The following is an 18344-nucleotide window of genomic DNA, read 5'->3' as shown; positions in this document are numbered from 1 at the left end:
AGTTTTTTTTGAAAATGGAGTGAGAGACTAGGAAGTGTGTGTGATCAGAAAGGCGCCAGGGCAGGTGAGGTTCTGTTCATAAGGGGCAAGGGAGTCTCAGGGAGGGGTTGGGGAGGGGCCCATTCTCATCTGCAAGGAATGTGCATCTGGGCTGCAGTTAAGCATGATGTCCCCTTCTGTGGCTGTAGCCAAGGGCAAAATGCTGGGGACCCAACTCTGCACGTCCCTCTGGTCACTATGCTGTGATTGTCAGATGCTGGCTGGCTCCAAGTTGAACTCCCTCATAGTGATGCTGAGTTTGGGGAGGGATTTTTTTCAGGGAACCCGAACATTCTGGTCTCTTCTTAAAGTTAATTGTATCCAGACGAGCATATCACAAACACACCTTTGTTCTACTGTGAGTCAATACAACTCACCTGAAAGTTTGCTAATTGGAAAGTCTAGGACACAAATGAAGGTACCTCTGGAAAGTCACCTATCTGCTGGGTCAGTCTTTGGCTATTTCATCACCTAAGCTCTTGTTCGAATTTCAACTGATACCTGGTTGCACATGTGGCTTTGGCCCAGTCTGTTTCCTTACTTGTATGGAGAGATTAAGAACAGCCATTCATCTCTGTGTGCAAGAGGCTGTATGAAGGGCCCAGGGCAGCACCTGGTGCATGCCAGGGTGTCCATATGTATTAATCACATCTAAACTGAATCCTTTTTTTAGAAAAGCCTTCCCTATTTAGTCAGTTTCAGATTCTTAGGGGAACCATCCTCAGTAGGAACTGGACCGAATGAGTACTGTACCTTGTCCCACAACCAGAGTCATCAGGAAGTGATGTGACAGGACTTTTCGATTTTGCTTGTTCTGAATTTAGAGCAGCTTGGCCAAGGTATGGAGGCAGAAGATCTCTCAAAGGCTGAAGACAGATCTGAAGATCCAGGTTCCAAAAATGGAGACCAGCCCTCTGTGGCGCAGTCGAATTTCCTGGTTGGAGGGCAGAGCTCTGGCCCTACAGCCCTCTGGGACACGTTGGAAAGGCAATTTCTGGAATATGAGCAGTTGAGTGACAGGAGCCCGGATGAACGTCAGAAGAGCTTGCTAAATCTTCTCCCCCTGTTCCTAAAGGTCAGTGTCCTTATTTTTGAAATTGTAAGGTGGTAATAGTGCTCTGGGGGCACTTCTGGGCTGGTTGGAAACTGAAGCTGGTGGTTTTAATAACCTCACAAGTGGCTTCTGTTTGGCTGCTGCCTTAGCCTGTTCAAGCTGCTTTAGTAAAATACTATAAACTGAGTGGTGTATGAACAACACGTACCTATTTCTCACAGTTTGGAGCCTGGAAAGTCAAGATCAAGTAGATTCAGTATCTGGTGAGAGTCTACTTTCTGGCTCATAGATGGCACCTTCTTGCAAAGACCTGAGGTGGTGCAAGGGGTGAGGAGGGCTCTCTTCAGGCTTTTGTATAAGGGTATGCTCATACAAATTGTCTTCTAAAGACCCCACCTCCCAATCCCCTCACCTGAAGTAGTAAAGATTTCAACATATGAATTTCGTGTGTTGGGGGGACACAATTATTTACACTCTAGCAAGAGTGTCTCTACCAATGGCAAGCTTAGTGGCGAGGGGCTTGAGAAGGACAGGCAGTTGGCTCCTGAGTAATACTGTCTCTTTAGCTAAAAATTACATTTTTCAACCACAATCCCAGCTTAGGAGCCACGGAAGAGGTCAGCTCCTTTGGGAGCTCGGAGAGGAAGGTGTGTCCTGGCACATGAGTCGCGGGGATAGCTAGCGACCTCACACTCAAGTAATACCAACAACAAGGCCTGGGACAGCCAGAGTGACTTGCAGCAAATTGGGCCAATAATTCACACTGAGGTGTGATCAGTGGGGCACACCAGGCTATACCTCTCTTTCCTGGGCAAGGGTGCCCTCGGAAGCCCCGCCTGTCCACCAGATCGGCGTTCTGACTAGTCGCAGCTGGCAACAGCTTAGGTGCAGGGCATTCCCCTTGTTGTCTGGAAATAAAGCTTCTGACAGCAAGCTCTGCCTTATAGAGATGAAGGCTAGTCATAGAGTTGAAAATATATTCTTTTATAATACTTAGTTTTACTTAGATTTTGCTTTTGCTTGACTGTTGGTTTGGGGTTATTCCTGAAAAAGCATAAACCTACAAAACATTGAAGGCATGGAGAATGTGAGATGCTTTTCACATCTGAACGTAAACTAAGACAGAGACTTTGGCAGGTTCCGATTGGGATGGCATCGTTGATATATTTCATCTAACTTGTTCATCAGGAATATTTAAAGATTCCCAAAGATGATGCAAAATCTTCTTGAAATTATAGGATGCATCGCATACTCAGCATGTCTTTCTGAAAAAAATTGGCAAGTAACTTACTGTCCATGAGTTAATTCATTGTTTTTCCTCATGTTTTGGAGTTGTATCCCCACCCATTATACTGATTGGATAATTAGGGCTATGCCTACGCTGACCACTCCCTATATGGGGAGCGTCAGCCTTATCCCAGTTCCCAGATCAACTTTGCCTTATGGAAGGAACAGTGTGAGCAGTCCCCACCCATCAGCGCCAACCACTAGGAATGTGTGTGGTTTGGTCACTGCTGAACTCCTGGCCCTGGCCTGTGCCTTTCCCACCCTCCCTGGGCAGCCAGGCTTTGTACCCAAGAACCCGGACTTGGTTCTTCTTCACTTCTGTCCCTTTTTGTTGATTTGAGAATTTGTTCATTTGTTGCACACACAGTTATCAACCCCTATACTCTGTCCTAGGGCATGGGCTGTGGGAGTGAAGAAGATGGATGGGGTTTTGCTGTCATGGCCAGTGCAGTCCTGAGCAGAGGACGCTGAATAGCACACTGGGTGTGTCTTGTGTGGCCTGCAGGGATTCCAAATGAATTCACAGCCATTTTTTCAAAATGGAGGGTTTTCACATGAAAATTGGATTTCTAATTTCTCTCAAAAATGTTGATAGATGTGGTGACACTTACACTTGGACTGAAAAGGTTAGGGATCCCCCAGGTCCCCACTCATTAACATCTTTCACCCAAGCTGTGTCACTCATTTATATTATCTCATCCTAGAGGCACCACAATTAGGGGTTCCTGCTATACCTATTGTTCCTATGTTTCCTAACCCCTGTCCTGTTAATTGGAGAAGGCATAATGGCCCTGTGTTGAGTCACATGGAACAGGGCTCATGTGCTGGCTCCATCAGTAGTTAGTTGTCCATCCTTGAGCAAGTTACTAAGTATTGCTGATCCTTGGTTTCCCTGTCTGTAAAGCAGAATCAATACCATTTTGCTGGGCAACTGTGAGGGTAAAATAAGATGATTGTCAGGTCCACAAGATCCATAGCTCATGGAATATAGACACAATTCCATTACCTTTCTGCCAGATCCTAATTGCACGTGTGCTTAAATGATTGAGATCCTGTCGCCATGATCCCCCAAACTACTGACACTGTCTGCTACTTTTTGAATCTCTGGAGCTCCTCTCTGATAAACCTTAGAGAGACAGAATACCATAGGCTGCTCATAATTTCCTCAATAACTGTATTCTTTTATTATGCTTACAAAACATTATTTCTATGAAGTTCTGACTAGTAAAACCCTGCCAGAGACAGAGCCTTCAGCCTTCTTAATTAAGAGTTGGCAGCGAAAAGAAATGTGGGGAAGATGGAAAGTTTTTCTCAGGTAGAGTGCAGAAAAAATCTGACCTGTACATGAAAACTTGAGAACATTCATTGGAGTTTTTAGGCCCTGGTGTAGGAAGTCAAGCTTTCAGTGTTGAAGTCAAGCTTTCAACCACTGTGCTCTGAATTTTATAACCATTAAGCAGTGCTCTTCAAGGCTGTTTAAGAAAAGCCCCCTTGGAACTATCAGAACCTAAAACTTTATGCCATTTCCTGTGGAATGTGGCTCTTAATGTCAAAGCCTTATGCACACATTGGTTGTTACAGAAACCACACCCCACCTGGGTACCCAGAAGGCTCCTGAGTCATGTAAAAGAGTCCTGAACTAGTATGTGTGATGGAGCTTGGCTCTACACCCTGCTCTTTTCACTTTGGGTCCAAGGAAAATTAAGATGATCTGGAATATTCTTTGTTTTAAGGTAATGCACACAAAAGATTTTGAATTGTTGTTCCTGCTTGGGAAGGGCCATGTTCCTGAAGTGCAGGGTCTTGTCTGACCAGCCTTTTTTGTCAGTCAGATACCCCACCCGCAAGGTAGTCTTTCCTATATAATGAGGGATTTTACACTAATTTCTGGGAATTCTCTATCCTACTTCCTGATTTCTCTCTTATGTATTCTAAGAATTATCGTCAACTACTTCTGGAAGAGGTGATCTATGTTGTAGTTGGGCTGGGGTAAGATTGACAGCTGTGCATGGCCCCCTCAGTCATGCCACCTGCATCAACCTAGTGAGTTTCCAGATTTGACAATAGACATGGTCTTGTGTAGCAGACGTCCTCAGAGATGCATTTCAGACAAGAACCTTCCTTTAGCCTGCTTGGTTTACTACCATGTCTGACTCCTCCAAACACACATCAAGGGATGAACTTTCTCCTATCCCTGTCATTGTTTTTACAGAAATTTGCATTAACTGCTAGGCAAGTGCAAAGGTGGGCTTGGTGTGTGCTATTGGAAATCTCAGAACTCTTGCCTTTGAGTTGAGGAAGAACTGCAGGGTTGCTAACCCACTCAACATTTTGGCAAATGTCCAGGTAATAAAGACGAGCCTAATGGGGAGCTGCCCCAGGAGTGTAAGTGAGAAGTGAAGTTCTCATGCAGAGCAGCAGCAGGCTTCCCCTTTCCCCCAGGGCTCTGTGTTCCTTTTCACAGGACAAAGAGGAGTTCTCAGCCCAGGAAAGTTGAACAGTGTCTCAATCTTGATCTGATCTTGGGTCAGATCTCCCCAACCCTGCCATTTCTTTTCTTTTTCTTTTTTATATTACTTTATTCTGTCTTTGGCTTGTGCTAATAAAATTGTTAGAATTGAAACTGAGAGTTCAGATGCTTAGGTTCAGATGCCTTAGGTTCAAACAGCTAGCAAAGGGCAGAATTAAGACTTAGACTAGGCACCCTGGTGAGTGATCCCTTTCACTGGCCAGCTAAGTAATATCCACCAGGCTCTAATTAGCTAACTGGACATTCGGTTTAATGTTTACGCATCCTTACAATAACTTTGTGAAGTAGGTGGTATTTTTATTGCAGCTTTATACGCGAGGAAAGAGAGGTTTAGAGCGGTTGCATAACCTGGCCAAGGTCACCCATTTGTTAGCTGGGAGCAGAATTTAACCTGGGCAGTGTGCCACAGGTGTGCACTGTTGAGATGCCTTGCTCAACACTTGGATTTGTAGGATCAGGCATATCTGCTTTCCCATTCCTTATCCCCTGACTCACTGAACAATGGCTTTGCCCGGCTAAGACCTTACTTTTCCCTTGGGCAGAAAAAAAATGTCACCCTCTGCACACAGGATGTTTGGATAGCTGGCTCCAGGATATTGCAGACAGGGAAGAGAGTTTGTTGCATCACACAGGAAGTAACACAGGGCCAATGGCTACTACAGTGTGCAGAGCAAAGCTTTTAGGAGGGATTCAGTAGACTGCTGTTCTTTTCCTGACAAAAGCTTTGGACTTTGGTCTCTTTTAAATCTTTCCCATCATAGGATCTCACATCCAGAGAAGGAGGCATTTCTCTAGAAAGCCTTGGCAGGTTTTTTTTTTTTTTGGCTTTTGGTTGAGTTTGCATGGGTGAAGGAGAGTTCTTGAGATCCTCCCATTGCATAGAGATATTTAGTAATAGATACGGAGAAAGTTAGAGCTATTGAAGTAGTTGATGATAATTCTTAGAATATATAAGAGAGAAATCAGGAAGTAGGATAGAGAATTCCCAGAAATTAGTGTAAAATTCCTCATTATCTAGGAAAGACTACCTTGTGGGTGGGGTTGAGACCACATTTAAAGAGAGGGAGATGCATGGATGTGGTAGGTCAGAGATTCTATGAATGGGTTCTCCCTCCAAGAGGTGGGGACTGTGTCCCTTACCCGTGAATCTGGATGGATCTGTGACAACTGGGCTAGTGAAATAGGGCAGCAGTGACATTTTCAGGCACAGAGCTCAAGAGACTCACAGCTGCTGCTTTCTGCTACTTGGACTATTCACTCTTGGAACCTGGATGCCACATGGCAAAGAAATCCAAATAGTTCTGAGTACGTGCCTATGTTAAGAAAAACTAAGGCCCCTGACCTTGAGGCAGTACTTGCTGCTGACAGCCAGCACCAACCTGCCAGTTGTGTGATGCTCTATCTTGGAAACGGCTCTCTTAAGTCCTGTCAGCTGCCTCAGCTGAGTGGAGCAAAGAAATGCCATCCCTGCTCAAACCTTCCCAAATTATGGATCAGCAAGCAAAGTTAATGATTTCTATTATTTTAGGCCATTCAATGTGGGGGTGATTTGTTATATAGCTACAAATAACTAGAACAGTGGGTAACATGGTGGGAGGGGGGTGCAGAAATCCAACCATTTCCTAGTATAGAAGGATTGGAATTAACATTGTGTTAGTTGTATTGGGAGGTGAGTGTATTTTGTGTGTATGTGTGTGCATGTGTGAGTGTATGTGTCCACGTGTGTTTTCATTCTCAGGCTAACTACCCCGCCAATGGTGTACAGTTCACGTTGTTGGTCAATCATTCTCATAAAAAACACCTGTGGATCTAATGGACAATTGAACAAAGATAAGTATCATTAAATAAAACAACAGGGATAGCCAACAGTTACTTCAAGTGCAGTGTCCAGAGGGAATGTGGAAAACTCCCCTTCCGTGTCCATTACTGATTCTACATTACCTTAGACTGAGGCCTACAATACAGCTATTCCTGTCTCAGGGAAATAACGTTTTAGCAGAACTTTAACGCACCACTTTTTGATTTAAATTTACAAAGGAGAGAGTCCATACTAGCATGGAAACCTAATGCAACATCTCAGAAATGTTTTGAGCTTGCTTAAAGACAAAGTCCCCAAATTCTGCAGTAATAGTGTAACAGTCATGGACGCCAGGCTGGCGCTCCCAGTCATTCAAAAGCTAAGTTTTCCCCCCATTTCCTCAGGAGCTTTTCTCATTCCTTATTCTCCTTTGGAGACCAGCATATCATTTTCTTTCTCTTCCTTTCATGCGAGGGGACGGTCACACAGCATGGTGGTGCAGCTTCGATAAAGTTAGTAAATAAAAGTTTTAAAAAATATTGAGCAATATTCTCCCAGCATGGAAGTCCCAGTTTGGGGGGAAAAAATTAGGGCCTTTTGGAAGCTTCCTTAACTCTTTTGGGGTCCCTATGGTACCATTTTGAAAATGATTGGCTCTGTGCAACAAACAGCACCCCGGTGGCCTGAAAGAGTTAACGCAGCCTCCAGAAGTGCCCATCGCAGTCCCAGGAAGGAGCCTGAGCCTTGGGAGATCTGACTCAGAGTACAATTACTGTTCAGCTCACAGTGGCCCAATTTGCTTTATTGTAGAGTGCCTCCCGGAGTCCCACTGCTCAGAGATGATACAGATGCATCTGAGTCAACTGCCTGCAAATTGGTCTTTGAGGGGATTGCCAGAACAGGGAGGAGGCACGGAATCTGTTAGAAAGAAATCGCGGCAGAGTTCTTGGTCCTAGGGAGGGAAATCATCTTGCCACGGATATTCCAAGCCCAAAGGACTAGTTCACTTTTTCTCTCCAGGGATTAGTATGTCTGAGTGACAGCTGGTTTCCAGGTGGCAGCTATAAGTTTCGTAGAAATGTAAATGTTACTTGAGTATGTTCATGTGTGTGAAATTACTTAACTCTTGAGTCTGCCACTGAACTGATCCTTTGTGCTTACCCTCCTCGAAGCCTCAGTTTCTGGAAAGTGGGTATGAGAATAGTTTCAACTTCAAGGTTTTGTTGCAGGGATTAGTGGAAATAATACATGGAAGTGCTTGGCCCAGCATTTGGCACAAGACCAACAGGCAATCATCTGGCCATTGTGGTTGTGTATTGTGAGTTTCGTGATCATTTTGTTCACTTATCAAACATTTGTTGACAGTTGATAATATCCAATAGTGTTTCACAGTAATCTAGTATTTTGGTTGTTTTATCAAAGTTTTAATTCATGGTTTGTTTGTTTTATTTACAAAGGAAAGGGTCAACTATGTCTATTTGTGGGCTAGAAAAAATAATTTGGACCCCTTCAAAGTTTTTCTCAAAACATAACACATGGGTATTCATCAACCAGTGTATAAAAAATAGAACATTTCAGATAAACTAAAGCCCCTGTGTACACATTCTGTAACCCTTTTTCCCATCCCCCTACTCCAATGATAGGTAACTAACTCCCACCTCGAATTTGGGGTGCATCACCCTGCATGGATGTGCACTTCTGTTACGTGCGTGTATGTGTATATACATACACATATATATATACACATACATTAGTAATGTACAATGCAGTCTTACAGGTTTTTGTAGACTCATACTGTAATACACTTTTACAGCTTGCTTTTTCAACATTCTGGAGTTTTAATGTAGACACATCTATTTCTTTTTCAGTACCGTATAGAATCCTATTATGTAAATATGTCACAAACGATTCATTCATTGTCATATCAGTGCATAGTAAGTATTTTTTCCAATCACAAATAATACCACATAAATATTTCTTGTTCAACACATGTGAATATATCTAGAGGTATATTTCTGGATTGTAGGGGGTGGATGCCTTGAACTTTCTTAGACTGAGCTAGACATTTCTTCAAAGAGGTTCTTCCAAGTTACACCCCATCAATAGCACACGGGGTTTCTTGTGGTTCCTCATGTTCACCTATATTTGGTATTGTCAGTCTTGTCCTTTTTGCCAATCCAAAACATCTCGTTGAGGTTTTAATTTGTATTTTCCCCATCATTAGCAATTTGTTATTTATTTCGTGTTCTATAAATTACCTATTTTTTTCATTTGTTTATTTTACTTTGTTTCTAAAGTCAAGTTGTTTGTTTTTTTCTTATCAGTTTATGGAGGTCTAGATACGAATCCTTTGTCAGTGATAAGCATTGCTAATATTTTTTCTCAATCTGTGGCTTGCCTCTTCACATTGTTTATAGTGTCTTTTAATAAAGAGAAGATATTTAAAGTTCTTATTTTTTTTAACGAGCATAGTATCATAGACAGAAACACATTAAAAATGTTTTCCCTTTGGGAATCCGATACATTCATCACCCTTTTTAGCTGGGCAAGCTCAGCTTTAAACACATCCAACCCAGTCATGTTTGGGAGCAAGGATTTAATTTAATCTAGATGGTGAGTTGGGACAAGTGGATGGCAGTTGGAAATACTGCACTTCCTGGGGACCATTTGAGCCAAAAATATGCACTGCAGCCCACCCTCCTGGTGGGAACCAGGGACGGGGAATAACCTGGAGCTTCAGTCCTGAGTTAAGAGCTCAGTCCTTTCATTTTGACCATTTGTGAAGAAAGTGCCCTCCCCATCCAGGACTGATAGACTTGGCCTGTGACGATGAGGTAGAACGAAGGGAAAGGACTCTACCCGAAGACTCTGATAAAAATCAGACCCGTGGACAGGGTTGCTGCAGCAACTGGGAGGAGATACTGAAAAGAATCTGGCATTCCATGCAGAATTTTAGAACTCCATGACTTTTGTTAAATGTTATCCTAAATAATAATAACAAAAAGTCTGAGGAAAAAGATGACCAGGTGGGAAAGAAGTAGAGGAGGATCAGATAAGAAAGAATTCTAAGGAAATTGAAAATGAAGAGATTACTGTGGCTCACATCTATAATCCTAGTGCTCTAGGTGGCCGAGGCAGGTAGATTGCCTTCGCTCAGGAGTTTGAGCAAGCCTGAGGGAGAGTGAGACCCTGCCTCTAAAAAGAGACAGGCATTGTGGTGGGTGCCTGTAGTCCCAGCTACACAAGAGGCTGAGGCAAGAGGATTGCTTAAGCCCAAGAGTTTAAGGTTGCCGTGAGCTATGATGCCATAGCACTCTACTGAGGGCGGGGGGGAGAGAGAGAGAGAGAGAGAGAGAGAGAAGGAAAGAAGGAAGGAAGGAAGGAAGGAAGGAAAGAAAGAAAGAAAGAAAGAAAGAAAGAAAGAAAGAAAGAAAGAAAGAAAGAAAGAAAGAAAGAAAGAAAGAAAGAAAGAAAGAAAGAAAAAAAGAAAGAAAGAAAATAAATGAGGAGATTGAGAACAACCTGGACTGGGGAAAAAAGCCTGGAACTAAAGCTATAAAATGAAAGAATAGATGGTGAAATATGATTTTGTACAAATTTCAGATTTCTGTATACAACACCAAACAATACTTCATTGAAAGACAAAACAATGAACTGGAAATTGTGGCAGTTATATTATGAGCCAAACATTAACATTTTAATATACAAATAACTTTTTTAATAAATAAGAAAATAATGAACACCCTAATACAGGAGGAGAATCAGAGAGACACAGTAATTGGTTGGATGAGGGCGAGGGAGACCTAGAGAGTTCCTTTTGCTATTTCCACAACAAGGGCACCAGGTGATGATTCCAGTGTAGAGGGTTGCGTGGGGACGGGAGGGATCAGGCTCTGAGCATGTGACGTTTCTGGAGCACGGGTTTGAGGGGAGATGTGCAGGGGTAATTGGACCTGTGGGAGTGGAGCTCAGCAGGAAGTTAAAGAATTTAGGGCATTGGTAGGATTGTGGCTGAAGCTGTGAGGGGGGTGATTGGGGGCCTTGCTGGGAGAGGGAGTGGAGCCTTTGGTTTGGGCTGGTATGGAGGGAGGTGAAGCGACGCTCACACCTTGCCGACAGCATTGGCGTCTCTGACCAAGTTTTATCTGCTGTACTTCAGGCCTGGGAACAGTCTGTGGGCATCATTTGCTTTCCCAGTCTCCAAAGGCTGGCAGAAGATGTTTCCCACCAGCTTGCCCAAGAGCTGCAGAAAGCCATTGCTGGGAAGACTGCAGGTAAGAGGGCAGAGGGGCAGGAGAGCAGGCAGCTCTGAGCCCCTTCGCAGGCCTCTCCAGGCCCTTTTGCCTTCTCTCCAAGGAGCACAAGGGCTGCACTCTGGCCTTTCCCTCCGTGGAGTCAAGGGGAAGGGCAGGGGAGGAGGTAAAGGGCTCGGGGAGCTCTGCTGCTCCTAGGATACAATGCACTAGCCACCAACACACACAGATGCACTGCAGACAGAGGTTACACACAAACACGCACACTCACAGACACACGCGGTCCCACGGAGATACACAGAGACACACACGGACACACGTGTGCACGCACAGACAGGCTGGATACAGTACACTACACACAGACACGTGCAAAAACACTGCATACAGATACCAAACACAGACACATACACATCCAGTGTCCTACAGAGATCCATGCAGAGACACGAATACAGACAAACACGCTGTACACACTCTACACACAGACACTCAGGGACACCACACAGACACACACTGCCCACATGCAGACACTCACAGATACACACACAGGACCAGGGTCTCTGGGAGGAAGTGTTGGTCCCAAAAAACTACATTTTCATTGTTTGCAGGGTCTCCTGACTTGTGTCCTTCCCCCAGCCCCTGGAAGCTAGGTAGAATCTCGTGGTGGCTCAGGGCTGAGGGGCAGGAGGGAATTTGAGGAGGGAAGAATGGCTCCAGCCCAGTGTATCTGCAGAGAGTCCTGCAGTGTAAGGGGCTGTGCGACAGAGGAAGTGGGGAAGATTCTGGATTGTGGGGACACTGGCAGCTGAAGAGCTTGTTCTGACTCCCTGGCCATAGGGAGCCATTGAGGGTGGTGGGGTAAAGGCTGTCCTTTAAGGAGACTGGGCCAGCAGAGTGTGAAATGTGTGGTCTAACTTCAGGTGACCTTGGAGGTGTGTAAGTGGGAGGCCAAAACCCTCTAAAGATTCTCAGGCCCATCTCCTGAGGAGGAGAAGCCCTGTGTGGAACAGGTGCTAACTGGGCAGATTACTGCTCACCCTGCAGGTGACTCTTTCTTCCAGAGAAAGCACGAGTGGCAGCCGGACAGCTGCTGCGGTGGAAGGGAGACATGGATCAGGATGGCTACCTGCTCCTGAAGTCGGCGTATGTGCTCACAGGGACTGACTCAGTGAGTTCCAGGCCTTTTGGCCTCTGCTCTGGGCACTCTTCATCCTTGTGTGGAGGGGAAACCAAGTGGGATGTCCCAGGGGATCTTTCTTTTTATGAAACTAACATTGTGTCTCCTCCCTACTCCCCTTTTGGAATAGAACATGCACTTGAGAGTCTGAAATTCAGGTTTGAATCTTGCCTTTCCAAGTGACAAGCTGTGTGTAACCACGGGCAAATGTTTCACCTCTCTTCCACTTGACTGTGTTTCCAATTTTAGAATTGGGGATAATACCTCTCTTCTAGGGTTAGTGTAGGTTGATAACTGATATTTACTGACTATTTCTGAAATGCTGGGGGTAAGGCTGGGTGTGTCCAAAGCCTCGTGGAGATTATGAGGGGGATTATGGTGATACCAGTTAGTAACAAGAAAACAGGCCTCCGGAGGCTGTGACTTGCAGAACCCATGCTCTGAAGCACTGTGTGTCATTGCTTCCTGTTACTCTCGGCCTGACGAGTTATGCCTATAGGCTCCTCTCCTTCCCTTGCCTGGAGATAGTGCACACTTGGCCTCAGCTCCTTGCCCTTCCCCCATTCCCTGTCCTGGCTGCAGTCACATCCTTCCACCAGGAAGCTGAAGGTGTGGGGCTTCTTCCCCATGTGGTTTGCTGATGGCTGGTGTCCTCGCAGGTGGAAGTGGCCCCTGGCAGCTGTGACCATCAGCAGAAATGGCACACTCACACACATGTGCACACAAGTGCACACAGAGGTTGCAACTGCTGTAATCCTGGTGACGCTGTAGGCAGAGTCTGTGGGAGAAAGGCCCCAGGAAGCTGGGTGCAGGCTGGTCTCCATCTTTGCTGGCCCCCTGTCCTCTCAGCCTTTGCCTGGCAGCCCTGGGCTGCTCAGCAGAGGTGTGATTGTCTGTCTTTACCCTAGTGAGCGTTTAAATCTTGCCAAGGTCTGGGACTGGATGAGAGGGTGGACAGGAACCGGATATTATGAACCTCCCCAACTGAGGGCTTTCCCTTCCTCGTGAGAAGGCCTCTGACCGAATTACCACAGTTAGCTGGTATGGTTTCTAGAAAGCCCATGAACTCTAATTTTCACATTCCCTCCCTTCCTCTCCCCTTCCTTCCTGCCTAGTCTGTGAAGCTTACAGAAGAGCTAACATATATCCAACAAGCATAGGCACTTTATATATACTTAACCTTCGCAGCACCCTGGCTGGGTCCTCTCTCTGCATTTCACACGCGAGGACCGGAGCCCTGAGAGGAAGTGACTTTCCCAGGGTCCTGCTGCCTCTGCTGTCCAGGGTCACTTGTGACCTTCCCTTGCAGGAGACACTGGGCAAGATTGCAGAGTCTGGGCTTCCAGCCCTGCTCCTCCGGTGCCTTTACCTCTTCTTTGCATTTCCTCTGGAAAAGGATGAGCTTTTTGAAAGTGACGTTCAAGTTCAGAGGATGTTTGTGCAGGTGAGTGTGAGGAGGGCTTTGCCTCGGGGGCAGACCCTTCCAGAGCCACTTCTGCTATCTCAGTCCTAGGTCTTGAGCTCCTCTATTCTCCCAGGGGGCTGGCTCTCCCCTCTGCCCACTCCGCTTCTCAATACCAGAGTGGCTGCCAAGTGGCTGTGTCCCCTCCCAGAAAGGTGTGTCCCCCACTGCTTTGCTTCCCTGTGGCCCCTGCTCCTTCCCCGCAGTCTGTGTCCTCGTGTCCTGCCCACCCTCCCTGGCATCTGGAACTCCTCTCTCTGGATCCTTCCTTCCCTTTGGATAACGCACAGGTCCCAGCATGGGTGTTGTTGTCACCTGGGGCTGTACAAGCAAAGGTGTGGTAAATGTGGCCCTGGGGCCGGCACCCTGAATGTTGGCTTTGAGCTATTCCGCAGTCTTGCTTTAAGCTATTCCAAGATGCTACCGCCTTCCCTCCCCTCTGGAGACAGCACAGGCCTCAAAAAGTCAAGCACAATTTCCTCTTGTCATCCGGCATTTCCTCTCCCCCCATCTCACCTCTGGACAGTTCCTGCTTTCTCAGCTTCTGAGACGCTGTTTCCAAAAAACGCTTCTGGCTTCTCTGACCTTGTGGGGGAGGGTAAGGGGGACCCTGTTCTTTACCCATCTCTGTAACCATTGCCTTGGGCAGAGCCTCCCATGTAGCAGGAGCGTATGAGCATTCAGTGAATTTCCAAATGCAGCTGTCCTTTGGAAATGCATGTCCACATTAACACATCCATTTTAGGCTAATTCTCAAGCTGACTCATCATTGCTAGACCCCGCTGATGGTGGGTCTCCCCTGAGCTGCCTTCCTTGGAATGAATGTAGGTGTCATTTGCATGTATACGAGTCACATTCCGAGAGGTGGTCAGGGCACTGTACCAGGCCCTTCATAAGTCTTTACTGTGCGGCTTTTATGTGCCTTTCAGGGAACTACTGCAGCGCCTGTCTTTGAGGTCCTCTGGACATAGGGACAGAATGTGAGCCCCAGGGGTAGACTATGCCCATGTTCTTTAAGGGATTTCAACATTTCATTCTATAAATAGACACAAAGCTCCATTTCTCCAGTTACTTTAGCAGTGACAGATAGGTAGAGGCAGCCGAACTGGGGGAAACAACCCAGGAGTAAGTGCACAGATAGAAATTTTATAAGTGCTATGAAGGGAAAGTCAAAGGTGTGCCAAGCAGTGGTGACAAGGGGCCCAGATTTGTATTAGAGGATCGGTGGAGGCCGTTGGAAGAAATGCCATGTAACCAGAGGGATGAAGGTTGGCAGGATCAGAGGAGGTGGCAGGAAGTAGGGAGGGGCAGAGAAATCATCACCCAAGCCCAGAGACAGGTGAGAATAAGGTGAGGCCTTGGTCACATGGCCACATCTACCTGCCGGGGATGTAGGGTCATGGACTCAGGAGCCCAGGTTTGTGGTGCTCAGCATTGCCCTGTTGCCTCCCTAGAATGGGCATTAATGGGCTCATTCCAATGGGAGGAGCTTATACTATTTGTTGAACTGGAAGCAGGTCCTTTTGGTCCACTGTGAGCCCAGAGGGTAGCTGCCCTGGATAAAGCAGGAGAGGAGGCCAGGCCACTCCACACAGGGCTTTGGATTTTCTCCCAAGTGGGAAGGAAGATATTGGAAGCCCCTCTAACTAACCATCAGAAGACTGGATTGGAGGTTATAGGATAACTCTCATGATCGGATGGAGAAGCAGAGTTGGAACGTCAATCAGGAATTCTGGAACACCTGTCTTTTTTAATAACACAGGGTTCTATTAACTCTTAGTCCCTAATTGTAGATGACATTTTTCTGTATTTCTATATAAAAAGACACAAAGTCAATGACTTCTTTGTTACTCTGATTTGTTTAGGGATGTTGCCAGCAGAATTGAGCCCCAATGCTTGCCACCCTTTCCTAGCTGTTCATGCTGGTTGGTGTCAGAGGGCGACCATGCACAGTCCCATCCTGCACACTGAGACTTGCTTATCAGCGCTCCAGAGAAATAGGGAACGATGCTGTCATAGAAAGGAGACTTCCTAACCAGGTGTTCTTGGCTGTTTTACATTGTCTTCTTTTTCTCTCTCCCCCCCCACCCCAGATGTTTCTCAACATTTGCAATGAACCTCAGGGTGTGGAGGGACTTCTTCTCCCAGAAGGTGATCTCAAGTCACTACTGGTTGCCACAACCTGTCTTTGGGAGCATAGCTGCTGCTTCTGGAAAGAGCCCACCTTCTGTGTGCTGAGGACAATCTCCAAGGCCCAGAACCTTGACATTATCCGTTACCTGCAGGGTATGTCTCAGGAGACCAGGTGCAGGCTGGGGGCAACTCAAGGGCTTCCCCTGAACTCTTAGAGCAAAGGCTGAGAGTCCACTTTTCACAACAAGACCCTGGGATTGCAGCATCACATAGATTTCTGGGGACAAAGAAGGGACAAATGAGAAGCCATGCCCACTAGGGAGGTAATCCTACATTGCTTGGCTCCATTCAGGAATGTAGACTTATTATTCATTTTGATCCTCCACTGGAGGAGGGAGGGAAAGAAAAACTCATTTGCTATGAACATACTACCAAACAGACACTGTGCTGGGCCCATTTGTACATTATCTCATTTGTTTCTTTGATATATATGTTGATGCCATTTTTACTAGGAAAAATAAAGATCAAGAATGGTAGAAGAATTTGCTGAGGCTACCCAGCTAGTGAGGAGGAGAAGCAAATTAATCCTATTTCAAACTTGGAGATGCCTGATTCCAGTGCCTTCATTTCTGTCCTAGCAAATATGTTTAGGGGCGTAAGCCATGGTCTCTGAAATTAGACAGCCAGAGTGTGGACTCTCACTCTGCCCTCTCAGCTGAGCAACCACATGCACTTCATCACCTGGGAGCCTCAGTACTCTCATCTGTAAAATGGGCATAATAATACTGTTGTCCTTACTTGATTGTCATGGTTCTTCAATGGTTCATCTACATGGTGGGTGCCACGTAGGTGTCAGCATCAATCATATCAGCTGGGTTTGATCAAAAGCCAAAGGCTGAAGGAGTCAACTTTGCTAGCAGTGATAGGGGCATCCCTTGGCATCATCTGCCTGCTGAGGACCCAGTTAATTCTGGAAGCATGGAGAGCATCATTGCTCATAGGATCTCAGGACGATGTCTTGGACTCGTCTCTGCTGGTCCAACACAGAGCTGAGAGAGGCTCTATAAGACTTACTCCAAGGAGAACATTCTCAGGAAGCTTCCTTTCAGCTTACCTCCCCACTCACAATGCACCATGGCCTCAGCTCCCCCATTGGACAGGTGGGGGGATATTTGGGGGAGAGGTGGGAGTCTGATCTGCCCCTATGATCAGCTTGTTCATAGACACTCACCCTGGGAGCCGTGTTCTCTCTGCATCTCCTGTAACAGAGGGCATCAGCTGGTGAGAGAAAATTCCACCTGAATGTGGAGCCCACCTCTTCTGTAGGGCAGTCAGTGGTTTTTGTGGTTTATGGGGTGAGGAGAGGGTTAGGAAGTCAGGGTTGGCCTCACAGTTAACCTGCCAAGCTGGCAATCCGGGGGCTGCCTTGCTGGGCAAGCAGACCTTCAAATCACTTCTGAGCCCTTGCAGCTGAGAGGCTGAGCTTGCATTATCTCAAGTTTTCATAGGTACTTTTTCTGATTCAGTGGTCTGGCTTTGCCGGCACCCAGAGAGGCTTCGCTCAAAGAGAGACTCTTAAAAACAGTTCCCCATCCAAATGCAAATCTGATGACCTCTCTCTTCTGACTCAACCTTTCTCTGGCTTCCCATTGCTCTGGGGGTAGCCAGCAAGTCCCACAGCCAGGGGCCACAGGAGCCTTCCTCCCCCTCTCTCTCCCCTGGCTTCTTCAGTACCCCAAACACACCATCTCTTTGCGCCCTACCTCCTCACATGTTCATGCATCCTTCCCTGCTCTGTCCGCAGCTCATTTCTCTGTTCAGCTCCCACTTGGCTCCTTTAGGCCTTCCATGAGCTCTGGTCTCTCATCTCATATTTTATTATCCAATGGACCTGGACTCCATTCAGTTCTGGTGAAAAGGAGCAGAGGTTTAAAGGCCTGTCTTCCTTCCCTGCATCACCTGCAGGGCCTGAGAGTGCAACTTGCAGAATGGCACTTCCCATGGCCTGGGCTTCTTCTGGAGCCAGAGCTGGCAGAATGTGCTTTGGATTCATTCTCACTCACATCTTGACATGTGGCTCTCAGTGGGGGATGGGGGTGACCATGGCTCTTGCTTCAGAGCCCAGTGATGTTCTCCTCCTCTCCCCCTGCAGCCATGGACTGTATCAAGCTTTCCCTCCACAACCTGTCCAGGCTGGCAGACACCCTCCCCACTCCGGAGGTCACCGAGGCTGTGAACCTCATCCTGGGCTTTGTGAAGGACTCCTACCCTGTCTCCTCCATGCTGTTTCTGGAGTTTGAGAATGCAGATGGCTACCCCCTGCTGCTCAAGGTGTTACTCAGGTAAGTAGCGATGCTGGCAGGGGACCACTAAAGCCACGGTCCTCAAGATTATTCAGAGTGCTTTGGAGGAAGCCACTCCAGATATGAGGTGTCCTCTTCTGAAATACAAACTCCACAGAGTGTGACGAGACAGATCTCCTAAAGTAATTTAATAAGTGGACAGGCGGGGGGTCACTTCCTCAAAGAATCAATGGGTGACAGCAATGATATCAATAGTTCCACCAAGTCCACGTGGTGGCACCTGTCACCTGTATGCCTGCTGACCTGATTTC

General features: G+C 46.5%; 1 protein-coding gene across 3 annotated transcripts in view; it reads left to right on the top strand.

The window, feature by feature from the left end:
- WDFY4 (WDFY family member 4) overlaps positions 1 to 18344 on the top strand; it is a 296529-nt gene that overhangs the window by 29413 nt on the left and 248772 nt on the right. For all 3 annotated transcript variants that reach the window (XM_053584972.1, XM_053584973.1, XM_053584974.1), the window contains 6 exons: positions 864 to 1114; positions 10868 to 10982; positions 12020 to 12126; positions 13445 to 13579; positions 15691 to 15883; positions 17883 to 18072. In XM_053584972.1, the coding sequence (XP_053440947.1) occupies positions 881 to 1114; positions 10868 to 10982; positions 12020 to 12126; positions 13445 to 13579; positions 15691 to 15883; positions 17883 to 18072 (974 nt within the window). In that variant the 5' untranslated portion in view covers positions 864 to 880. The remainder of the gene's footprint in view (positions 1 to 863; positions 1115 to 10867; positions 10983 to 12019; positions 12127 to 13444; positions 13580 to 15690; positions 15884 to 17882; positions 18073 to 18344) is intronic.

This window comes from Nycticebus coucang, chromosome 3, assembly GCF_027406575.1.
Source record: "Nycticebus coucang isolate mNycCou1 chromosome 3, mNycCou1.pri, whole genome shotgun sequence".
Lineage (NCBI taxonomy): Eukaryota > Metazoa > Chordata > Mammalia > Primates > Lorisidae > Nycticebus > Nycticebus coucang.
The sequence above is the reverse complement of the archived record's forward strand: the minus strand, read 5'-3'. Positions and strand labels throughout refer to the sequence as shown.